The 24,365-nt window shown below is 43.5% G+C and overlaps 1 protein-coding gene across 5 annotated transcripts in view; it reads left to right on the plus strand.

The window, feature by feature from the left end:
* Positions 1 to 24,365, plus strand: part of LOC121554344 (VPS10 domain-containing receptor SorCS2-like) — a 327,241-nt gene that overhangs the window by 79,310 nt on the left and 223,566 nt on the right. For all 5 annotated transcript variants that reach the window (XM_041867882.2, XM_041867879.1, XM_041867881.1 and 2 more), the window contains exon 2: positions 9,082 to 9,149. In XM_041867882.2, the coding sequence (XP_041723816.1) occupies positions 9,082 to 9,149 (68 nt within the window). The remainder of the gene's footprint in view (positions 1 to 9,081; positions 9,150 to 24,365) is intronic.

The raw sequence follows: 24,365 nt of genomic DNA on the forward strand, positions 1-24,365 counted from the left end.
GGTTGGTTCCCACTGGTTCCTGCAGTATTTTTTGTATCTGTCATGGTATAGTATTCTTGTATTTGACTCTCTTCTGCTGTCTTTTTCTATTACTTCTATATTCCTGTTTTTGTCCTCTTTTTGTGTCTGTGTCTCTCCCTGGTTGTGTCTGTGTCTCTCCCTCGTTGTGTCTGTGTCTCTCCCTCATTGTGTCTGTGTCTCTCCCTCGTTGTGTCTGTGTCTCTCCCTCGTTGTGTCTGTCTCTCCCTCGTTGTGTCTGTGTCTCTCCCTCGTTGTGTCTGTGTCTCTCCCTCGTTGTGTCTGTCTCTCCCTCGTTGTGTCCGTGTCTCTCCCTCGTTGTGTCTGTGTCTCTCCCTCGTTGTGTCTGTGTCTCTCCCTCGTTGTGTCTGTGTCTCTCCCTCGTTGTGTCTGTGTCTCTCCCTCGTTGTGTCTGTCTCTCCCTCGTTGTGTCTGTGTCTCTCCCTCGTTGTGTCTGTCTCTCCCTCGTTGTGTCTGTCTCTCCCTCGTTGTGTCCGTGTCTCTCCCTCGTTGTGTCTGTCTCTCCCTCGTTGTGTCTGTCTCTCCCTCGTTGTGTCTGTCTCTCCCTCGTTGTGTCTGTCTCTCCCTCGTTGTGTCTGTGTCTCTCCCTCGTTGTGTCTGTGTCTCTCCCTCGTTGTGTCTGTGTCGCTCCCTCGTTGTGTCTGTGTCTCTCCCTCGTTGTGTCTGTGTCTCTCCCTCGTTGTGTCTGTCTCTCCCTTGTTGTGTCTGTGTCTCTCCCTCGTTGTGTCTGTGTCTCTCCCTCGTTGTGTCTGTGTCTCTCCCTCGTTGTGTCTGTGTCTCTCCCTCGTTGTGTCTGTGTCTCTCCCTCGTTGTGTCTGTGTCTCTCCCTCGTTGTGTCTGTCTCTCCCTCGTTGTGTCTGTGTCTCTCCCTCGTTGTGTCTGTGTCTCTCCCTCGTTGTGTCTGTGTCTCTCCCTCGTTGTGACTGTGTCTCTCCCTCGTTGTGTCTGTGTCTCTCCCTCGTTGTGTCTGGTCTTTGTTTTTCTCTTCCTTTTCATGCTATGTCTCTTCTTCACTCCCTCTTTCTTTTCTCGTCTCTTTCTCCTGTTTTCCGTGACAGATATCTGATTCATGTCTGTAATTAGGGTCTCGTCTATGTAGTCGAGACTACTTAGAAAAAGCCTGAAAATAACATGGCATGCAGCGATACACACAAATACACGCATCCATCCATCCACCCACGCAAAGCAGTGATTTTATTTTTCCATTTGTAATCCCTCACATTCATTCATCCTTATCAAACAACAGCGGTGAGGTAGAAGTAAGCTCTTCGAAACAAAACAACTCAGTTCATAGCTGATACTTTAGTGCACATAAAACACACACTTCGTAACAACACTGACATAGACCTACACTGATGTATAACAACACTAACGTAAAACAACACTGGTGTATTCCTATGGAAATGCAGTGGTGATAGAGGCTGCTGGAGATGGACTGACAGTCTTAGAAGGTTTATAGGACCAGAGGTACAGTATGATAATCCACTGCAGGGAAGGAGGGCAGGAGAAAAAGAGAGCGAGAGAGGGAGGGAGAGAGAGAGAGAGAGAGAGAGAGAGAGAGAGAGAGAGAGAGAGATGAAAGGAGGGATAGATAGAGAGAGAGGGGGAGGGAGAGAGATTGAAGGAGAGAGAGAGAGATGAAAGGAGGGATAGAGAGAGAGAGAGAGAGAGAGAGAGAGAGAGAGAGAGAGAGAGAGAGAGAGAGAGAGAGAGAGATAAAAAGAGAAATCCCTGAGGCTGAAGCTCTGAAAAGTAGTCCCATCTCATTGACCGAGTGATCGATATGGCTCAACCAGGGTAGAGGGATTACTGCTGGCCCCCTGGTCCTTAGATCTGTCCATTGATCTGACCTCCACAGGGGGGGCTTAGTGGACTACTGACAGGGGGTGGAGGGTGAGCTCCGCTGAGGATGGAACCAAGCCTGGGTCTGGAGGTTCAAACCCAGAGGTGATGGGTTCTTGGATGTCCTCACTTGGACATACATAGGGGATGAGGGGTGAAGGGAGCGCGCTGGGGATTGAACCAAGCCAGCAGGGTCTTGATAATGGGTGGTTCAAGTCTTTGCTTGAACATTTAAGCTATGACTCTGCAAATATATGATGCTCAGAGCTAGGTGGTGTACTGTTGTTGCCTCTATTCTGGAGAGAAACCACGTCATTGTCAAGCTTTGTATAATCTACAAAAATAATACTTTGACTGTTTCAGTTGTGTTAGCAACAAGGACAAATGGGGACAAAAATAGAGCATATGCTCCCACATGCCAAAAAGTGGATATACCCAAATATATCTCTTTGAACACAGGCAATCTGTGATGTTGCCGTCACTGCCGGATCTGTAGTTCAGCTGCCACACATCAAACCCAATCTACCTTGATGCTCTCTACCAGCAGACAGCCAGTCAGTCTATCTGAAAGACAACAGAGAACACAGAAACAGAGCGGAGGCAGGAATGAAAGAGTGGCAAAGGTGGTCGCTCTCTAGTTCTCTCGCTCCTTCCCTCCGTGACTGACCAAAGACCCCTTCCATCCCTCCATCCAGCCAGACGGTCTCGTTCCGCTGAGTTTTATTCTGAAATTCCCAATAAAATCTTTCCAGACAGGAAAAATGAAAGGGTGGGGATTTGGACGCAGACCGAGAACCCACCTGTGAAGAAGGAGGGGGTGGAAGCATCAAGTGTGTGTGTCTGTCTCTGCCTGCCTGTGTGCGTGCATCCACCATCATAGCACCTTGGGTAGATAACAAAGGACACTACATAACACACTGCGTATACGAACGGGCATAAACATCTGTGGGTCGAAATGGTGAGTGTTCTTTTCCTGGCAGCTGGAAAGGAAAGCAGAGTCCCACCCTGGCCCAGACAGCATCCCCTTTAGTATATACAGCTGCTAGCACCAGGCTGAACAGCTGTCCCCATAGGATTACCATAATCCCTGCTTCTCTGTCTCTTCCTCCATTTTTTCCCTTCTTGTCTCTCTAACACCCCTCCTCTCTCTTTCCATTTCTGTCCATTTCTGTTCCATCTCAAGCTCTTTTTTTGCTCTCTCGCTCACCCTCTGTGTGTCCTTTCTCTCTCCCTCCACCTCTGGTTGACTATTTGGCTCTAAACAGACAGTACATGGTGGCAGACTATCTGACCACTGTGACTGATAGAAAACTGAGAAAAACACTGACTAGGTACAGACTCAGTGAGCACAGTCTAGCTATAGAGACCGGTCGTCACAGGCAAACCTGGCTGCCCAGAGAGGACAGGCTGTGCTCACTCTGCCCCCGGGGAGAGGTAGAGACAGAGCTGCATTTCCTACTACACTGTGACAAATACTCAGACCTAAGAGAATCTTTCTTTCCCAAAATTATCATTCAGTACAAAGAATTTGAAACTATAAAAGAGGAAGAAAAAAACAAATATTTATTGGGTGAAAAGCCAAAATGTGCAATTTTGGCAGCCAAATATGTGTCCTCCTGCCACAACCTGAGGGACAGCCAGTGAAAAGTGTAACGTAATGTCAATAATATTTCCTGTTTTGTTTTGGCTTTCATAGCATGTAATGTGTCTTCTCAGTCATGTTGAGATTGGTTGACTACTATTGCTTTAATGTATTGTTATTCTCATTAATATTGTTGTTGTAGTTGCTGTTAATGGTAGTCCCATTTCCACTACTACTATTATTATTGCTGTTGGTCCCACCATTTTTGTTATATGTATACTTTGACAATGTAAGTAATTTTACTTTCCATGTCAATAAAGTCGAATAGAGAGAGAGAGAGAGAGAGAGAGAGAGAGAGAGAGAGAGAGAGAGAGAGAGAGAGAGAGAGAGAGAGAGAGAGAGAGAGAGAGAGAGAGAGAGAGAGAGAGAGAGAGAGAGAGAGAGAGAGAGAGAGAGAGAGATCTTTACACACTTTGTATCCTCTTCACTTTGTATCCTCTTATTTTTTTCCAGACTGAAGAATTGCTCATCTGTGTGTGGTCTGATTTCTGGAGAATGTGTTCATCTCAAAGGGGGTCATATGCTCTGAAACAGTAATTGTATTTCACTGTTTTCGCTTTAAAAATGAATGACCGCATTCTTTCTCTCCAACTCTAACCCTTCTCTCGACTCTCTTTATCCCCTCTCTCTTTCTTTTTCTTTCCTTTCGCCAAACTCTCCTCTCTCCTCAAAAGCTGATTGATAGCTTTTCATTGAGTCTCCCAGTGTAGCGGAATGTCTTGAGGACAAATTACGAGATAGTGATGTGAAGCCAGAGTTCATGGTCGACTGTGTCCCGGCGTAAAGGCTCAATGGGGGCTTGTGTAATTGTGTGGGTAGTTATTCATGGGTCCTAACTGCTCAGTTGACTTTTCCCCAGTAAAGGCCATCCACGGGCTGACAAACAACCTTCCCTGCAATGTTGCCACAAGGTTGCATGGACGTTGTGCACGAAAATTAAGCTCTTTATGCCAAATGCTTGGAGTTTCTAGTGCTTTCTACACTCTTAGAAAATAAGGTGTTATCTAGAACCAAAAAGGGTTATTCGGCTGTCCCTATAGGAGAACCCTTTGAAGAACCCCTTTTTGTTCCAGGTAGAACCATTTTTGGTTCCATGTAGAACCCTTTCCACAGAGGGTTCTACGTGGAACCCAAAAGAGTTCTGCCTGGAACCGAAAAGGGTTCTCCTATGGGGACAGCCAAAGAACCCGTTTGGAACCCTTTTTTCTATGAGTGTAGTATTTATACTGATCTAATGGAATAGTAATGTGAATAGGAGTTAGATTTGTTGAAATGAGCCAAGCCAGTCTTGCAGGGTCAATTAGTTCAATACAAACTGCCTTTCAGTTTGCAGTTTGAATCAATAAAATGCCCACACATAGTTGCCCACACATAGTTCATTCCAAAATGAGCCGTAAGACTCCAAGTATAGTTTTATGTAGGCTCCAAGTATAGTTATTTAGTTTGATGTGTATGTAGTTATAATCAACATGCCACATATTGCTGTTTCGAATAACAGGAAGATCATTTTTAAGATTAGTGCTCTGCTGCGACCTTTAGGGAGTACCAAACTTTGCGTCTCAGTCAAATAAGCTGTAGTTGGGGCCTGCCAAGCTACAGTCTCGGGCTCCAGCCAGTGCCCGTTGGTGGCAGCGGTGGGATAACGCTTCTCCAGTATTCAGCAGTTTTGTCAGGGAGGGGAGGTACACCGCTGCCAACAGAACGCTCCCTCTGCTTCCTCCCCAGGGTGATTCATTTTCCCATCATGCTGAACTCAGTCTCAAACTCATTCTCAAACCAGTGCAACACATGGATAGGACTGCAGAACAATGTGGTGCAGGGTTTGTCTGGAGCCACAGCGCTTTATGGGCTGGTCGGATACAAAACCACGGGAATGTTGACATGCAGATGAATGATGCATGCCTGAATCTCTGTCGGCCCAGAGGAAAGAAAGAGAGAGAAGCACTTGAGCTCTCGCTCTGTACTTTTTCATATTTCACAGGATGCGTCCGGGATGCTATTTGATGCAATCTGTATTTTATCCAGGGATGTCTATTGCAAACAGGGGCACATGTGGTTGTGGCAGGTCCGGGCGACACCAGCCGAGGCACACTAAAAAGCATCACGCTCTCCCGAGAAGAGACCTTTACTAGCCAGCCCTGTTATACATGAGATAGGATAGAATATTATGTATTATTATTATTATACTGCTTTGGCAATATCTACAAATTGTACTTCATGCCATTTAAAGCAATTTTAATTTAGTATCTCTTGTATAAGTGGTGCTCTTCAGAGGAATGCTTCGCCCATGATGTCTGACGTGCACAACCAAATACTTACCCCCATGTATTTTCTTATAGAATCTGATCCTGGTTGAACTCTCGACCCCAGCACTCAGAGGTCAGCACGCTGACCGGCTCCCCGTATTAAGTTGTCCTGTCTTCCTATGCATCTTTTCATGTTAAATTGAGAGGTTTTGCCCAATGAGGACAATGACTAACCAGATCAGCCACCAAATCATCCACCTGTTCTCCCTAGACTCCTTCCTGCTCTCCTGTGCCAGTCCTCCACCTCTCCACTACTCTTTTATCCCCCCATCCACACCTAAACTTGTCAGTAAACTAAAATTGGCCTCACCAGGGCAAGATAATTAAAACTTGAAATAAAATATTGGTGGCAACACCAAAAGTCCAAGTGTTCAGCATAGCAGATAAAGTCAGCGTTGGTGTTTAATTCTGTTCCATCTCTGGCTGGTGAGAGTGTCAGATAGCCCTAGGTCTCACTCGGAGTGTCTCATTAGAGCTGTGTGGATAGAGAGGGACAGCTGTGTAAGTAAGCATTTCACTGTTGTATTCGGCGCATGTGACAAATACGATTTTATTTGATTAGTGAATCCGCTACAATCATGCAGTACAGTGTACAGTCAGAAAGCAGTTGAGAAGTTACACCGGCAGGCCCTGGTGGCAATAAATAAATAAAACCAAAAGCTTACCTTGACTTGGAAGAGTTCCAGTGTTGAATAGCCATAGCCAGCTTGCTAACATAGCATCCCTCTCTGTTTGAGCCAGGGGTTTGAGTAGGCTAAACTTGGTAGTGAAAGTTTTTAAAAAATACAACCATATATATAGCTCTCTATCTCTCTCTCTCTCGCTCTCTCTCTCTCTCTTGCTTCTCCTTAATTATGGAAGGAATTAATTTGTTCAAAACTGTTTAACTATTGTCTTTCTCTCTCTTTGAGTCAACTTTCACCACATTTTATGCACTGCAGTGATAGCTAGCTGTAGCTTATGCTTTCAGTACTAGATTCATTCTCTGATCCTTTGATTAGGTGGACAACATGTCAGTTCATGCTGTAAGAGCTCTGATAGGTTGGAGGACGTCCTACAGAAGTTTTCATAATTACTGTGTAAGTCTATGGAAGGGGGTGAGAACCATGAGCCTCCTAGGTTTTGTATTGAAGTCAATGTACCCAGAGGAGCTGTCCTCCAGCTACACCATGGTGCTACCCTATAGAGTGCTGCTGAGTCTACTGTAGACCTTCATTGCAAAAAAGTGTGTTTCAATGAATTATTTGGTGACATGAATATATTTAGTATCGTTTTATCTAAAAAGGAAAACTTTTTGAATGTTTCACTATTTACATTTTTATGAAATTCACTGAGGAGGATGGTCCTCATCTGAGGAGCCTCCACTGGTGGGGAGAGTCTTTCCCCTTTTTTCCTTTTAGGGAAGCAGGTAACCTAGCGGTTAGAGCATTGGGCCAGTAACCGAAAGGTCGCTGGTTGGACTACAAGGTGGAAAATCTGTTGATGTGCCCTTGAGCAAGGCACTTCACCCTAATTTGCTCCAGATGTGCCGTACTACTATGGCTGACCCTGAAACAACACATTTCACTGCACCTATCTGGTGTATGTGACAATACAATATATAGCTTTTATTTATTTTTTTGCAATAACTGTGTAAAACTTTAGGAGCTTGTTTCCGCCACTGCATCTGCTAGGGCTGTTATGATAGCTGTTATCGAGTTTGGCAATCGACTGCTCGGGCGATTGTCATCGGTTCTGTTCCACTGGTCTCAAAGCATCTCCGGAAGCCCAAGCTACACCAGGGATGGAACTTTGAGCTTGAGTTGCTTTGAGCAAAAGTGTCTTGAGACTCAAAAGAGTGCTTTTGATAGAACTTGGCTCTGTGTTGTGGACAGGGGCTTGGAGCTACTCTCAAAATACACTCAGTGTTCCACAGATGTGGAGCTCTGAACAACCAACTCTGGGTTGTGCGGAATAATGTAACCCTCTCCTGAGTCTCAGTGTGGGCTTTAAAGACTAGCTCAGCCTCCAGAGGGTTCAGCCTCCATCAAAGAGGCCTGTTGTCCTCTTGGACTAAAATGCCCTTGGCTGCATTGCTCTGCCCTGGCACAAGGGGGCTACGCTTGTGTCTGGGGCCCTGCTAAAGGTTTTTGAGGGGCTAGGCCTAAATGTTCTCACTGGATTATAACATATTTGTGGGAAATAGTTGGGCCTCCGGCCAAGTGTCTTATCAAAAGAAGTGAGGAGAACAACATAACTTTCATCTTATCTGACAAAGGAATCCATTAGAGGTTCACAACCTAAAGTAATTTGTGGCCCCTTGCCCACTTCTTTCTCAGAGACACTTGATATTTTTGTGATTATGTTTAATTTTTTTCACCCAGTAGTCTTTGACAGTTGTGTGGTGTAGCTGTACTCTACGGTTTACGTTGACCTCAAGGTTTGTTATAACTCTGTTATAAAAGCCAAACAGACTACTGCCTCTGCTTCAGGCCAGGGCCCTTGGCCAATCAGCTTCTCCCAGCCCCAGGGCAGTTAGGTCCAGTGTCTTCTTCCCTGGCTCCTAACACCTCACTGCGCCAACATTCCAATCAAACCTCCAGGACTAACTGACCCTCCGGCACCCACCCTCGCCATGGAAATGCACTCCCAGCAGGCCACACACTGCTGTCAAAACCCGGGGAGTCCTCAGAAAATATGAAAGACGAATGAAGTAGTGGGACACACACACACACACACACAAACTCACAGTTGGTTTTGTACCTTTGACCAAGATGCCCTGGTTCTATGAATAATAGATTTCAGAGGTTTCTGTTGAGTTGTATATTAAAGGTGGCTTTTCTTCCCTCCAAAACCTGATGTTCAGCACTTGTACTTGAATAAAACCATTAAAGGGTTTCATATTTTAAGCATGTCCTGAAATTATATTCAGCATTAAACAAAACACATAATTTGGCTTGCGTGTGGGTAGTGGGAGGGTAGCACAAGGAAACATTTCCTTCTAAATTTAAAGAGGCAAACAAGACAGCTATTTGTACAGGGTAATAGTTTCTCTGCGCTCCCTCAAACGAATCTTGGCATAATCGGTAGTAGGGCCAGGAGGCAGAATTCCCCAAAGACAAGGAAAATCAGTTTCAAATAGAAAAACAACTTTTGAATCAATTTGAATCAAACCAAAAACTGTTACTTTTGCAATACTTACCATGCCATATCTGTGAAAGCAGTTCTCTATTGTACTGTTGTGACTCACCCTTCCTCTCTCCTCTTCCTCAGGTCATCCTCATCCTGACCAAGTACTACCACGGTGACTCCAGCAAGGTTCTGGAGAGCTCCCTCTGGAGGTAGGATCAAAAGGCTGTGTGTCTGTTTGTTTATGTGTTTGTTTATGTTATGTCTGCACCAAAGCCCTGTCCACCTATCAGGACAGTTACACACTGTGAGGTTAAAGGGTTGTGGGTTGATTTATCTCGTTGCTGTGCTTCTCAGAAGACACCGTGGCACTGAGTACAGACAGAACAGAGTGGAAGAAAGACGAAACTTCAGCGGGCGTGAGAGGGGGCATCTGTTTGGACAGATAGCATATCAGCCAAGACAGTGTATTTCATGTAATTCGTTACATTTGTAACTGATACAAAAAACTGTAACTTTAATCTGTTACGTTACCTGCAAAAATTTTGTAATCAGATTACAGATACTTTTGAAAAACTAGATGATTTTTTTCTACGATCACTTTTTAAATTCAGAAAGGATGTTTCAAAAAAAGTAATTTGACACCTTTCTCAATGACATTCAAATCAGCATTGAAAAAAGGCTCAAGTTTAAAGGAAAACTCCTCCCAAAAACTATATTTTGGTATTTGTTTCATTAGTCCATTGATGATATATTCCCAAAATGTTTTGCATGTCAGCAGTCAAGTTTTCAAGATATATAACTTTAAAAATGCATCATACAGGCCAGATTTCTGTATTTTGAAAGTTGCATCTCTTGAAAACTTGATTGCTGACATGCAAAACATTTTGGGTATATCAAGAGCAGACTAATGAAACATATACCAAAAGATAGTTTTTGGGTGGAGTTTTCCTTTAAATTTGTTCCACCTTAAGGAGTCTGACCACAAGTCAGAGACCACTATGATGACACAGCAAATGCATTTGATGGATCTCGGGGAAAGAGCAGGAATAGGCTTTTGTAGGCTACAGTCCAAGCTATGTCTTCCAGTGTTGCGACTGCTGTTGGCATCCAAAGATTATCCTACTTTAATAAATGCTTGGCGGTAATGACGACAGCAGTGGTGTAGCCTACGGGCGATACGGATATCACTTATTATTGATATCTACATAGCGCATTGATGTGAATCACACTGCTGCTCTCTCATTTAGCTATTTGTGCCATATGGCTTGTGGTTGTTGTGGATGGCTGTTCACAAATGTATATGTGTATTTTAACCCAATAACGGTTTAATTGAAAAAGTTGAAACTGCTGTTTTTGCGACAGCCAGTGAAAAATGCGCTCTTGCAACAGCTGAATAGTGCGGATCCCAGCCTATGGAATAAAACGTTTGAGGGAGTTCCTCCCGTACAATTAGTTCCTCCCATATAATTACTAATAATTGAATAGGATCTCTATAATTCCTCCCTTCTAAACTATTTTGTGGTATTGTGCTCCATACTGTCACAAACTAGTTTAAATTTAAGACCACAAGTGGGGCTTTTATTGCTCAATATAATTTGGGCTGATAACAAATAATAACCATAGGCCCAATGGACACACACAAACCGGCACACTTTTGATAGACTTAAACAGAGGCGAATTATTGAGATATCAGTGTCACCAACAAAAACATAATCAATAGGCCTATAGCAAATGCAGCATATGGCATACATTCTTCACATGCAAATAGTACTTTTCGGTAGTGCTCAAAGCATGCCATTCCATGAGAGCAGCATTTATTTTTCAACTTGAAGTAATGAGCCCAATCAGTTCTCCATGACAACAAAAATAATAAACAATTGAGTAGACTAATAAGTCCTTAGTTTTTGGGTTATGCTGCTCAGGTAAAACAATTAGGCTATTCTATATTTCCAAGTCCTATTCTTGAAGATCAGGGGGTATTACATTATTTGCAATGACTGGAAATCTGACAGACTTTGTTTTTTTTAATGTAAATCTATAGCCTAATATTATTATCTGTAGTAGATAGCAATGGGTTAGAAGCCTACATAACCAAACCATAAAGTCAAATGCAACATCCATGTATGGCCAGCTATGTCAAATCTAACATTGATTTTAACCTGCAATAGATGTCGTTCAATTGGTGATATTCATTTTTGGCTTCTTCTAATGCCTCTTAAGGGGAAAGTAATCAAAAAGTAAATGAAAGCAATTAGATTACAATATTGAGTTTGGGTAATCCAAAAGTTACGTAACTGATTCAAATTTTGGACAGGTAACTAGTAACTGTAACAGATTACATTTAGAATGTAACCTACCCAACCCTGGTCACGACTGGGCCTGACGGGCAGAACCTGACGGGCAGAACAGAGCAGCCTCTAATAGAACTGCCCAGACGGCAATGACACTTTCCTCAATGTTTCAAAGCTAGAGCACTAGCTCAGAGCCAATCACTCCCACACATACATTTAGGTATTCTAGATCATAAACCATCAGGGTCCTAGTTATAAGGACACTGGGTAGAGAAAGAAAGCCGTCGAGAAATCTGCCACAAACATTGAATGTGTCTCATGGAAGTACTTTAATTAATTCCCGTCGCCTCACTCTGGGTTCTCTACACTTCAAAGTGCTGGCCGCTCATTAGGTGTGACTGCCTGTCTCTCTCTAGAAGCCAAATTAATAATGTACATATTTCCAACCTGCTCCATTTTGATGTTTTAATTGTTGTTACTCATGAATAATGATTTCATTTTCATCATGACAAACCAGTCTGGTGGGAAAAAGAGATGTAGGAATGTAAACTAACTCAAATTTAACCCAAAAATCTGGCGTATACACTGGACGTCGTTAGCCTTTCTTTGTCATGGTCCGTAGCGGTGAAGACAATTAGCATGTTTTTGTAAGGCTAAAATGGCCGCCATGGTGTTGTTGTGCTATTATGATGTGTGGGCATCGGTTTTCTTGTCAGCTCCATAATGGCTGCACCACCACCGCCACTGTCCTTGAGCCTGGACTTTATTATTAGAGCAGCTTTAATATTGCAGATAGATTGTGTCTTCCATCAATGTAATTGTCTGCATAATTTCCAATCCCCCATATATACAGTGGGGAAAAAAAGTATTTAGTCAGCCACCAATTGTGCAAGTTCTCCCACTTAAAAAGATGAGAGAGGCCTATAATTTTCATCATAGGTACACATCAACTATGACAGACAAAATGAGGAAAAAAAATCCAGAAAATCACATTGTAGGATTTGTAATGAATTTATTTGCAAATTATGGTGGAAAATAAGTATTTGGTCACCTACAAACAAGCAAGATTTCTGGCTCTCACAGACCTGTAACTTCTTCTTTAAGAGGCTCCTCTGTCCTCCACTCGTTACCTGTATTAATGGCACCTGTTTGAACTTGTTATCAGTATAAAAGACACCTGTCCACAACCTCAAACAGTCACACTCCAAACTCCACTATGGCCAAGACCAAAGAGCTGTCAAAGGACACCAGAAACAAAATTGTAGACCTGCACCAGGCTGGGAAGACTGAATCTGCAATAGGTAAGCAGCTTGGTTTGAAGAAATCAACTGTGGGAGCAATTATTAGGAAATGGAAGACATACAAGACCACTGATAATCTCCCTCGATCTGGGGCTCCACGCAAGATCTCACCTCGTGGGGTCAAAATGATCACAAGAACGGTGAGCAAAAATCCCAGAACCACATGGGGGGACCTAGTGAATGACCTGCAGAGAGCTGGGACCAAAGTAACAAAGCCTACCATCAGTAACACACTACGCCGCCAGGGACTCAAATCCTGCAGTGCCAGACATGTCCCCCTGCTTAAGCCAGTACATGTCCAGGCCCGTCTGAAGTTTGCTAGAGTGCATTTGGATGATCCAGAAGAGGATTGGGAGAATGTCATATGGTCAGATGAAACCAAAATAGAACTTTTTGGTAAAAACTCAACTCGTCGTGTTTGGAGGACAAAGAATGCTGAGTTGCATCCAAAGAACACCATACCTACTGTGAAGCATGGGGGTGGAAACATCATGCTTTGGGGCTGTTTTTCTGCAAAGGGACCAGGACGACTGATCCGTGTAAAGGAAAGAATGAATGGGGCCATGTATCGTGAGATTTTGAGTGAAAACCTCATTCCATCAGCAAGGGCATTGAAGATGAAACGTGGCTGGGTCTTTCAGCATGACAATGATCCCAAACACACCGCCCGGGCAATGAAGGAGTGGCTTCGTAAGAAGCATTTCAAGGTCCTGGAGTGGCCTAGCCAGTCTCCAGATCTCAACCCCATAGAAAATCTTTGGAGGGAGTTGAAAGTACGTGTTGCCCAGCGACAGCCCCAAAACATCACTGCTCTAGAGGAGATATGCATGGAGGAATGGGCCAAAATACCAGCAACAGTGTGTGAAAACCTTGTGAAGACTTACAGAAAACGTTTGACCTGTGTCATTGCCAACAAAGGGTATATAACAAAGTATTGAGAAACTTTTGTTATTGACCAAATACTTATTTTCCACCATAATTTGCAAACAAATTCATTGAAAATCCTACAATGTGATTTTCTGGAGAAAAAAAATCTCATTTTGTCTGTCATGGTTGACGTGTACCTATGATGAAAATTACAGGCTTCTCTCATCTTTTTAAGTGGGAGAACTTGCACAATTGGTGGCTGACTAAATACTTTTTTTCCCCACTGTATATATATATTTTTTGTAAATATATACAGGGCATTCGGAAGATATTCACACTCTCATCAATCTACACAAAATACCCCAAAATGATGAAGTGAAAACAGGTTTTTAGAAATGTTTGCAAATTTAATAAAAATAAAAAACAGAAATACCTTATTTACATAAGTATTTGGACCCATTGCTATGAGACTTGAAATTGAGCTCAGGTGCATCCTGTTTTGTCACGAGAATTTTGTTATCTCAATGGTTGAAGTCAACTACTTCTTAAATCTTTGAATAATTCCCAAAAGGTTGTAAATCTCTTAGTTTGAATAAATTAAACAAAGACCCAATTCTGCAATGTTCAGCATGTTTATTCATGAGAGCGCTCTGCAACAAAATGGTCGTACAATCTTTTTATATACACACGTCAGAGGAAAAATCCCACCCCGCTTTAGGCGGGCTGTATTTTTCCACCGTACACATCTTGTAAACTCACACCTGGGTTTAGCTCATGTGGTTATCCTCTGCTGTCCTGACCATCAGGTCACACACACACACACACACACACACACACACACAAACACATGTTCTTATCATAGTCTACTCCTTGCTCGGGTAGGCTGCATTTTTTTAGTTATCGCTGTTCTCACAATATCCTGCAAGCCTTTTTTCACTCCCCTTTCCCTGTGTGTTTTGGGAACCAGTCTCCTGTTATTGGTTTCAATCGTTTTGCACTTCTGCTTGCCTAATTACAAGACACAAATATTCTGTTGCTGGGATATAAACACATTTGATTAACTCTCTAAGCTCTGATTTGGAAAGGCACACACCTCTATATAAGGTCCCACAGTTGACATTGCATGTCAAAGCAACAACCAAGCCATGAGGTCGAAGGAAAACCGTCGGTAGAGATCCGAGACAGGATGGTGTCGAAGCACAGATCTGGGTAAGGGTACCAAAAATGTCTTCAGCATTGAAAGTCCCCAAGAACACAGTGGCCTCCATAATTCTTAAATGGAAGAAGTTTGGAACCACCAAGACTCTTCCTAGAGCTGGCCTCCCGGCCAAACTGAGCAATTGGGGGAGAAGGGCCTTGGTCAGGGAGGTTACCAAGAACCCAATGGTCAATCTGACAGAGCTCCAGAGTTCCTCTGTGGAGATGGGAGAACCTTCCAGAAGGACAACCATCTCTGCAGAACTCCACCAATCAGGCATTTATGGTAGAGTGGCCAGACGGAAGTCACTCCTCAGTTAAAGGCACATGACAGCCCGCTTGGAGTTTGCCAAAAGGCACCTAAAGACTCTCAGACCATGAAAAACAAGGTTCTCTGGTCTGATGAAACCAAGATTGAACTCTTTGGCCTGAATGCCAAGCGTCACATCTGGAGGAAACCTGGCACCATCCCTACGGTAAAGCATGGTGGTGGCAGCATCATGCTGTGGGGATGTTTTTCAGCGGCAGGGACTGGGAGACTAGTCAGGAACGAGGGAAAGATAAACGAAGCAAATTACAGAGAGATCCTTGATGAAAACCTGCTCCAGAGCGCTAAGGATCTCAGACTGGGGCGAAGGTTCACCTTCCAACAGGACAACGACCCTAAGCACACAGCCAAGACAATGCAGGAGTGGCTTCGGGACAAGTCTCTGAATGTCCTTGAGTGGCCCAGCCAGAGACCGGACTTGAACCCGAATGAACATCTCTGGAGAGACCTGAAAATAGCTGTGCAGCGATGCTCCCCATCCAACCTGACAGAGCTTGAGAGGATCTGCAGAGAAGAATGGGAGACACTCCCCAAGTACAGGTTTGCCAAGCTTGTAGTGTCATACCCAAGAAGACTCGAGGCTGTAATTGCTGCCAAAAGTGCTTCAACAAAGTACTGATTAAAGGGTCTGAATACTTATGTAAATGTTATATTTCAGTTTTTGTTTTTATACATTTGCCAAAATTTCTAAAAACCTGTTTTTGCTTTGTCATTATGGTGTATTGTGTGTAGAAAAAAAAAACGATTTAATCAATTTTAGAATAAGGCTGTAACGTAACAAAATGTGGAAAAAGTCAAGGGGTCTGAATACTTTCCGAATGCACTGTATTTGATGGTTCGACCACATTCTGTGCCCTATCAACACTTTTTTTTACTTTTGATGCCAGCGAGAATGACATAAGAATGTAGTCAAGAAGACTAGCTTGATTGAGCCTCCGCCATGTATATCTCACTAGGTCAGGATATTTAAGCCTCCATATATCCACTAGTTCCAATATATCCATGATTTCATTATTTCCTTAAGTGCATGAGGGTGATAGTTTTTAGTGTGATTTCCTTTAAGGTCCATTGAGGTATTTAAAACCGTATTATAATCTCCCACCATAATAATAGAGTCTTGTATTGCTTGTAGACTTGATAAATTACTATATATATTTTAAAAGAAGCGTTGGTCATCATTATTTGGACCGTATTTACCATAATGAGATACACGTTTCAATTCTATTTATCATAGTATATGTTTGTAAACGTACCATTAAAAAGTACCATAATGATTGCGTGTCCATGATTTACCAGCTTTACCATGATATTTGCACTGCTACTGAGTAAACCTCCAATTGTTCTCCACTATTCCACCCGCTAAAACCTCCCCCCATCCCAAGTTGGGTTGTCATCCCAGTGACTGGCAGACCACCCCTGTCCATCTGGATCCTACAGCCTTTGAGAGATTGGGACCCATCCTTTAAAAAGAGCACACAGTGCCACCCACAGAACAGAAGTAGATTCATTACCAAATGTATTTCCAATGGCCTCACCTCGATTGTATTGTATACAGTTATACAAATAATACTGTATTTAAAAAAACTTCCATATGTTAATTTATTTCCACAACGAACTAATACTATGCGTAATAATGTAGGCAGTTCATACGAAGGACTGTTACCTATAACCAGGTGTTTAGCTTGTTCGGGAGAAAGATGTCGGTGTCTGGGACGTGGCTGGTTTTCCCTTTGTAATCCATGATTGTCTGTAGACCCTGCCACATGTCTCGTGTCTGAGCCGTTGAATTGCGACTCCACTTTGTCTCTGTACTGACGTTTTGCCTGTATGATTGCCTTACAGAGGGAATAACTACACTGTTTGTATTCAACCATATTCCCAGTCACCTTGCTGTGGTTAAATGTGGTGGTTCGCACTTTCAGTTTTGCGCGAATGCTGCCATGTATCCATGGTTTTGGGTTTGGGTAGGTTTTAATAGTCACAGTGGGAACAACATCCCCTATACACTTCCTGATGAACTCAGAGGCAACCCGGAACATATCCCAATCCGTGTGATCAAAACAATCTTGAAGCATGGATTCTGATTGGTCAGACCAGCGTTGAATCGACCTTAGCACGGGTACTTCCTGTTTGAGTTTCTGACTATAGGAGCAGAATCGTGATCTGATTTGCCGAAGGGAGGGCGGGGGAGGGCCTTGTAGCCATCCCGGAAGGGGGAGTAACAATGATCGAGAGTTTTTTAAACGCGAGTACAACAGGCAATGTGTTGATAGAACTTCGGTAGCTTTTTCCTCAAATATGCTTTGTTAAAATCCCCAGCTACAATAAATGCGGCCTCAGGATATTAGCAAGTAATATACTCGGAAGCGGTGGATGGTGTGCACGCCTCCTGAGTCGGACTAGAAGTCCCCTTCCGAATACCTCTTCTCTGCCGACGGCGTATTGGAGCAGCCTTTGGGATAAGTTCAATTGTGCTGGGGGGTACGAACAAGGGATACAATTCGGGAAAGTCGTATTTCTGTCCGTACTCACACACACACACTCACATACACTCATACACACTCCCCACCCTTCCCCCACAAGCTCAGATGTTCAACAGTTGGTCCATCCCCGAGCCCAACTCAAGAGAAGACTTGATGTGCGAATGCATATACAGATATACAGTGGGGAGAACAAGTATTTGATGCACTGCCGATTTTGCAGGTTTTCCTACTTACAAAGCATGTAGAGGTCTGTAATTTTTATCATAGGTACACTTAAACTGTGAGAGACGGAATCTAAAACAAAAATCCAGAAAATCACATTGTATGATTTTTAAGTAATTAATTTGCATTTTATTGCATGACATAAGTATTTGATACATCAGAAAAGCAGAACTTAATATTTGGTACAGAAACCTTTGTTTGCAATTACAGAGATCATACGTTTCCTGTAGGTCTTGACCAGGTTTGCACACACTGCAGCAGGGATTTTGGCCCACTCCTCCATACAGACCTTCTCCAGATCCTTCAGGTTTCGGGGCTGTCGCTGGGCAATATGGACTTTCAGCTCCCTCCAAAGATTTTCTATTGGGTTCAGGTCTGGAGACCGGCTAGGCCACTCCAGGACCTTGAGATGCTTCTTACAGAGCCACTCCTTAGTTGCCCTGGCTGTGTGTTTTGGGTCGTTGTCATGCTGGAAGATCCAGCCACGACCCATCTTCAATGCTCTTACTGAGGAAAGGAGGTTGTTGGCCAAGATCTCGCGATACATGGCCCCATCCATCCTCCCCTCAATATGGTACAGTCGTCCTGTCCCGTTTGCAGAAAAGCATCCCCAAAGAATGATGTTTCCACCTCCATGCTTCACGGTTGGGATGGTGTTCTTAGGGTTGTACTCATCCTTCTTCTTCCTCCAAACACGGCGAGTGGAGTTTAGACCAAAAAGCTCTATTTTTGTCTCATCAGACCACATGACCTTCTCCCATTCCTCCTCTGGATCATCCAGATGGTCATTGGCAAACTTCAGACGGGCCTGGACATGCGCTGGCTTGAGCAGGGGGACCTTGCGTGCGCTTCAGGATTTTAATCCATGACGGCATAGTGTGTTACTAATGGTTTTCTTTGAGACTGTGGTCCCAGCTCTCTTCAGGTCATTGACCAGGTCCTGCCGTGTAGTTCTGGGCTGATCCCTCACCTTCCTCATGATCATTGATGCCCCACGAGGTGAGATCTTGCTTGGAGCTCCAGACCGAGGGTGATTGACCGCCATCTTGAACTTCTTCCATTTTCTAATAATTGCACCAACAGTTGTTCCCTTCTCACCAAGCTGCTTGCCTATTGTCCTGTAGCCCATCCCAGCCTTGTGCAGGTCTACAATTTTATCCCTGATGTCCTTACACAGCTCTCTGGTCTTGGCCATTGTGGAGAGGTTAGAGTCTGTTTGATTGAGTGTGTGGACAGGTGTCTTATACAGGTAACGAGTTCAAACAGGTGCAGTTAATACAGGTAATGAGTGGAGAACAGGAGAGCTTCTTAAAGAAAAACTAACAGGTCTGTGAGAGCCGTAATTTTTACTGGTTGGTAGGTGATCAAATACTTATGTCATGCAATAAAATGCAAATTAATTACTTTAAAATCATACAATGTGATTTTCTGGATTTTTGTTTTAGATTCCGTCTCTCACAGTTTAAGTGTACCTATGATAAAAATTACAGACCTCTACATGCTTTGTAAGTAGGAAAACCTGCAAAATCGGCAGTGTATCAAATACTTGTTCTCCCCACTGTAGCTGTTTGAGAAGGCATGCAACATTTTGCAAGAATGGGGAGATTTGATTAACCAATGTCAAGTCCTAGCTGATGGAGCTCAGATACACCCCCTTCCTCTGAAACACACATACGCTGGTCCCCCGTTGTGACCATGTTCCCGAGCATCTCTGTGCTGTCAGACCTTTTGATTATTTTGTGCCACCAGGGCCACAATAATCTGTCCCCGCTCTGATTGTCCGACTCTGAGTGACCCCCTCCCAATGGGTTACTGCAGCTAGTGTTGCCAGCACTTCCACTACTTGGGTGGGGGCACCCCACCGGAATTCCTTGTATATTATGCTCACCCATCCAGGGGCTTTGGCTTTGTTGGACCAACACTGCTAGGCAGGCGCAGACTCTTGAGGTGGCGGTCCTGCTTTACTGGGTCTTGGGTGCGTATAGGCTACTTGCAGTTACTTGCAGTAGGCCAATAAAACAGATAACGACTTCTCCTTAGTGTATGGGTTGCTCAGGTGGGTGTCTAGGGTATAGGGTTGGGGGACCGTTCCATCATGATAGGACAATAAATAAATATTTATAATTTATTTTAAAATGTTTTTCCCATATCTGCACAAAATGTCAAGCTCTCTCTCTGTCACAACTCCTGCTCGGAGACACACATGGCATTTGCAACAATTTTCCTTGAGCCTGGACTTTGTTGTCCTTAAGCTCGGGATCAAACAGGGAAGATGATGCGGATGATGAATGGGCTCAGCACCTTACTCTGTCAGGTGGTGTAAATCAAGATGCCCGGCGATGCATGGTGTTGCTCTGGAGGAAAGCTGAGGAGACAAGAGAGAGGAACTTCTGTAAGGCTTCTGGGTCAGTGAGTTTAGACCCATGTCATCTGACATTGGCTTGCATTTGGAGTTCTGTGGACTTGCTTGAAAGTTGGTGGTGATTTTTTGGTGTGGGCTACATCAACCACTACAAGGTGAAATGAGATCGATTGATAGATCTGGTTGGCGTCTGTCTGTCTGTTTACCCCTCCCTTACTCACTCTGTATTTCTTGTCAGTTCTCCTAAATTGGAAAAGTTCTGTGAGGAACTCAAGCATGTCGGCCACAAACTGTCCCTGTACTTTCCTATGACTCAGATGAAAGCTAAAGTATCTGCAGCAGTGGTGACCCCAGCATTTTCTGTCTCAGTCATTCCCGGATTCTGGAGGGGAGAAGCGGTCCCATGTTTTTTCAATCAGGATTAAGCCAGAACAGATAATGGGTTTGTGGTGTGGGACAATGCTATGTGAACTGGGCTCTGAAGAGATGGAGTCTGCGGTTGCTCACAGTTTCATTGCCTTAATTTGGTTAGTTCTTAGAGAATATCAAAGGTGATTGATCTATTACAGATAGTCTCACTTAGGCACAGCCGATGAGAACCGAAATATTGATCATTATAAGTGCAGCACTTCTTGCTGGTCAATTATAGTCTTCCGAAGAATGTGTCTATGCCTTAGCTACATTTCCCTGCTGAAACAACTCTGTGTAAAACCAGTCTGTTTCTGGTTATGGTCAGATAAGACAAAGTTGGAAAAGATAGGGACAAACAAAGTGTGTACTGCTTCACTGTAGCTTATGGGATTTGGTTTCGCGCTTGTGTCTCCCAGTGTTCTTTCTTCTTCATGTACTGTGGAGTGTTGGCTTTCTCCAGAGCTCTGGCATCAGCCATGTGGGTTTAATGCTCTGTCTCTGACTCCAATAACCTTGGCATTGAATCTGTTATAGCTGTCCCAGGATCACCAGCTATAACATAGAATGGCTCTCTTTGTCATCCGAAGGGGGAAAATACTGTGTGTTTACTATGATATTGAGGCAATGTCAACCAACCTAGGATGTTTATATCCAAAAGGTATTTCACAGTTTGTATTTGAATTAAATAAGACAGAGTATGTGCTTTTCCTTGTATAGGAACATTTTACGATTGCTCAATATGGGCCTAGAGACCTACCAAGTGGAGGGTTATAGCTTACCAATCACATCTATATTGAGATGGCAATATGAACAACAGGCCTGCTATTTCCCTACCACACACACTTATTTCGCAATCTCTCGCTCTCTCCCCTTGCTTTATTGATTCTGTCAGAGACGGGGACAGAAGAAAGAGAGGGAAAAGAGATTCAGATTAAGGAAAGAGAGAAACAAAGGGGAGAAGACAGTGATGGAGAGAGGAATAGAGGAATAGAAGAATAGAGGAAGTGTGCATGGGAGGACCGTGATCAATGTCTGAAGTGTGCCCCATACTGTTGTGCCTGAGGGGACCCTGGGGGTATGCTCTCTCTCTCTCTCTCTCCCCCTTTTTTCTCTCATTCTCCCTCCCTCTCTCCCTTCCTCCCTCTCTCTATGTGACCCCCGCCCTGCCACAGTGGAGGGTAAAAGGAGACGCAGCAGGCTGGCACTGGTCAATAATTGATGTGATCACCGTGGCGATGATGATGCTGTTGTTGTTCCTGTTTATTCTGCTTTAAATCAAGTGGTTGTACACGGTCAGGGTGCCAGACCTCAAGCTGAGAGGGGAAACGCCGGACGTTTACATACCACATGCCCTCACCGTGTGTGTGCACGTGTTTGTGTGTATTTGGACAAACTAGCTTGCTTGTGTGTGTGTATGTGCGTATGTGCATGTGCATGTGCCGTTGAGGGAGCATTCACCTTACCGTGAACCTCGGAACCCTTTTTGAATGTGTTTCCCCACACTCCTTCCCCTCAGTTTACCCCCAGAACCTCTGGTGTGCTTTTAGTTCCTGGCACAAGTTCTTACTGCTCGGAAGTCCTTAGCAAGAGACCTCACTACACTCTCCTATAGCTGTTCTAGAAATAGTTTGCGTCCAAAATGGCTCCCTATATTCCCTATTTAAGTAGTGCACTTTATAGGGAATAGGGAGGCATTTGAGATTTACCCCATGTCTATAACAGCTGCAGGGGCCCCCATATCCAGAGATCCAGACTTCAGCTGTGGTCTCACTGTCCCTATCATCTCCAATGATGAATTAGCATGTCAGAGTCTCTGTGCTATCATTGCTATCAATCATCATATGGTTGAGGCATGTTAACATTTGTCTTCATCTGCCCAGACTCTTCAGCTAGAGAGACAGGAAAAAGCAATAGCCTGAGTCACTCTATTGTACTGTACAATACGGTACCCCCACACCAGCTGGTAAACCCCTTAGCCTTACTGTATGTACATACAGGAAGTCAAATGAAATGTTGCTAATCCAAATGGACACAGCACCATGGTGGCATTGTAGCCTGGGTGTTTTTTTTTTTGATCTCATGGGGGAATAACCTGTATAAATAAAGGTAAAGTAACTGTCCAGTGTTTCCAGATTTCTATGAAATATGACCTATAATTAATTACAATTTAAGTTAAATAGTTTTCCTTCCAAATTGAAATGATGTTAAAAAGCAGCTTTTCTGTGTTGGAATGGTGTGGGCGTACCCCAACAACAGAATGGTGTGGGCGTATACTGGTCATAGAAAATATTCATACGATTAGACCGCTGATTGTCCAGCTCAAACAAAATAGCAAGCATTTCTGAAACAAGTTTGAGGTGGGTTTTTTAAAGTGTTTTTTCCCCAATTCATGCTTTGGCCACAAAGGTGCTATCTAGAACCTAAAAGGGTTTTTCGGCTGTCCCCACTGGAGAACCCTTTGGAGAACCCTTTTTGGTTCCAGGTAGAACCCTTTTGGTTCCAGGCAGAACCCTATTGGGTTCCATGTTGAACCCTTTCCCCAAAGGGTTCTACATGGAACCCAAAAGAGTTCTAACCTGGAACCAAAAGGTGTTCGACCTGGAACCAAAAAGGGTTATCCTATGTGAAAAGTTGAAGAACCCTTTTGGAACCCTTTTTTTAGTGTAGGACAAGTCAACAACATTATGAACTTTTAAAAGTGAAATTTTCACTGAATACTTCACTTTAAATGAAGAAGAAAGTGACACATATCGACACTTACAATACAGTACTTGAATGGCTGTGACTGGTTGGCGTGAGTAAGGAGCTGGGGTTTGGATCGTGTGTTTGGGGATGGGAGATTTGTTGCTGCCTTAGTGAGAGGGGATGTCAAACCTGAGTGTGTGTTGACAGAGTCACTCTGAAGACTTCGCTGCCTTGAGGTGAGCCACATGCAAAACCCTCTGGGACGTAAGCCTGTCACACAAGAGCTGAGACAGGCAAGGATTAGGAAACACAGATTCTCTCTCTCACTCTCTCTCTCTCTCTCTCTTTCTCCCTCTCTCCTTTTCTCACTCCTTGTCTCTCTCCTTGTCTCTCTCCTTGTCTTTCTCCTTGTCTCTCTCATTGTCTCTCTCCTTGTCTCTCTCCTTGTTTCACTCCTTGTCTCTCTCTCTCTCTCTCTCTCTCTGACACACACACATTGACGCACATTCAAAGACTCTCTCTGTGCCGTGCATTTGTATTCATACATACATACAATGAGGGAAAAAAGTATTTGATCCCCTGCTGATTTTGTACGCTTGCCCACTGACAAAGAAATTATCAGTCTATAATTTTAATTGTAGGTTTATTTGAACAGTGAGAGACAGAATAACAACAAAAAAATCCAGAAAAACGCATGTCAAAAATGTTATGAATTGATTAGCATTTTAATGAGGGAAATAAGTATTTGACCCCTCTGCAAAACATGACTTAGTACTTGGTGGCAAAACCCTTGTTGGTAATCAGAGGTCAGACGTTTCTTGTAGTTGGCCACCAGGTTTGCACACATCTCAGGAGGGATTTTGTTCCTCTTTGCAGATCTTCTACAAGACGTTAAGGTTTCGAGGCTGACGTTTGGCAACTCGAACCTATTCTTACCTCTTTGTTGATAGACATCCATTAAATTGTGTCAATTTTCTGTTTTATAGATACTTTTAAAAGGGAGAAAGTGCCAAACAACACAGCCATTTGCACAAATATGAAAAGATAAATGCTATTACCATGAAACAATATCAATTTAGATCATACAAGGGAGAAAACGTGTATGTTGTAAATGTTCAGTTAAGTGTCTGCACCTGCTGTTTTCTCAAATTCAAATCCACATTTTTCAGTTGGGCAGTTAGGTTCCTGCAAGAACCCCCAAGAACTAAGGAGGTTCCTCGATGAACCCCACCTCGTATGGGGTTCTTGGAAGTACCTTTTGGGGGCATTTTTCAGTAC

The sequence above is a fragment of the Coregonus clupeaformis genome, chromosome 19 (assembly GCF_020615455.1).
Source record: "Coregonus clupeaformis isolate EN_2021a chromosome 19, ASM2061545v1, whole genome shotgun sequence".
Taxonomy (NCBI): Eukaryota; Metazoa; Chordata; class Actinopteri; order Salmoniformes; family Salmonidae; genus Coregonus; species Coregonus clupeaformis.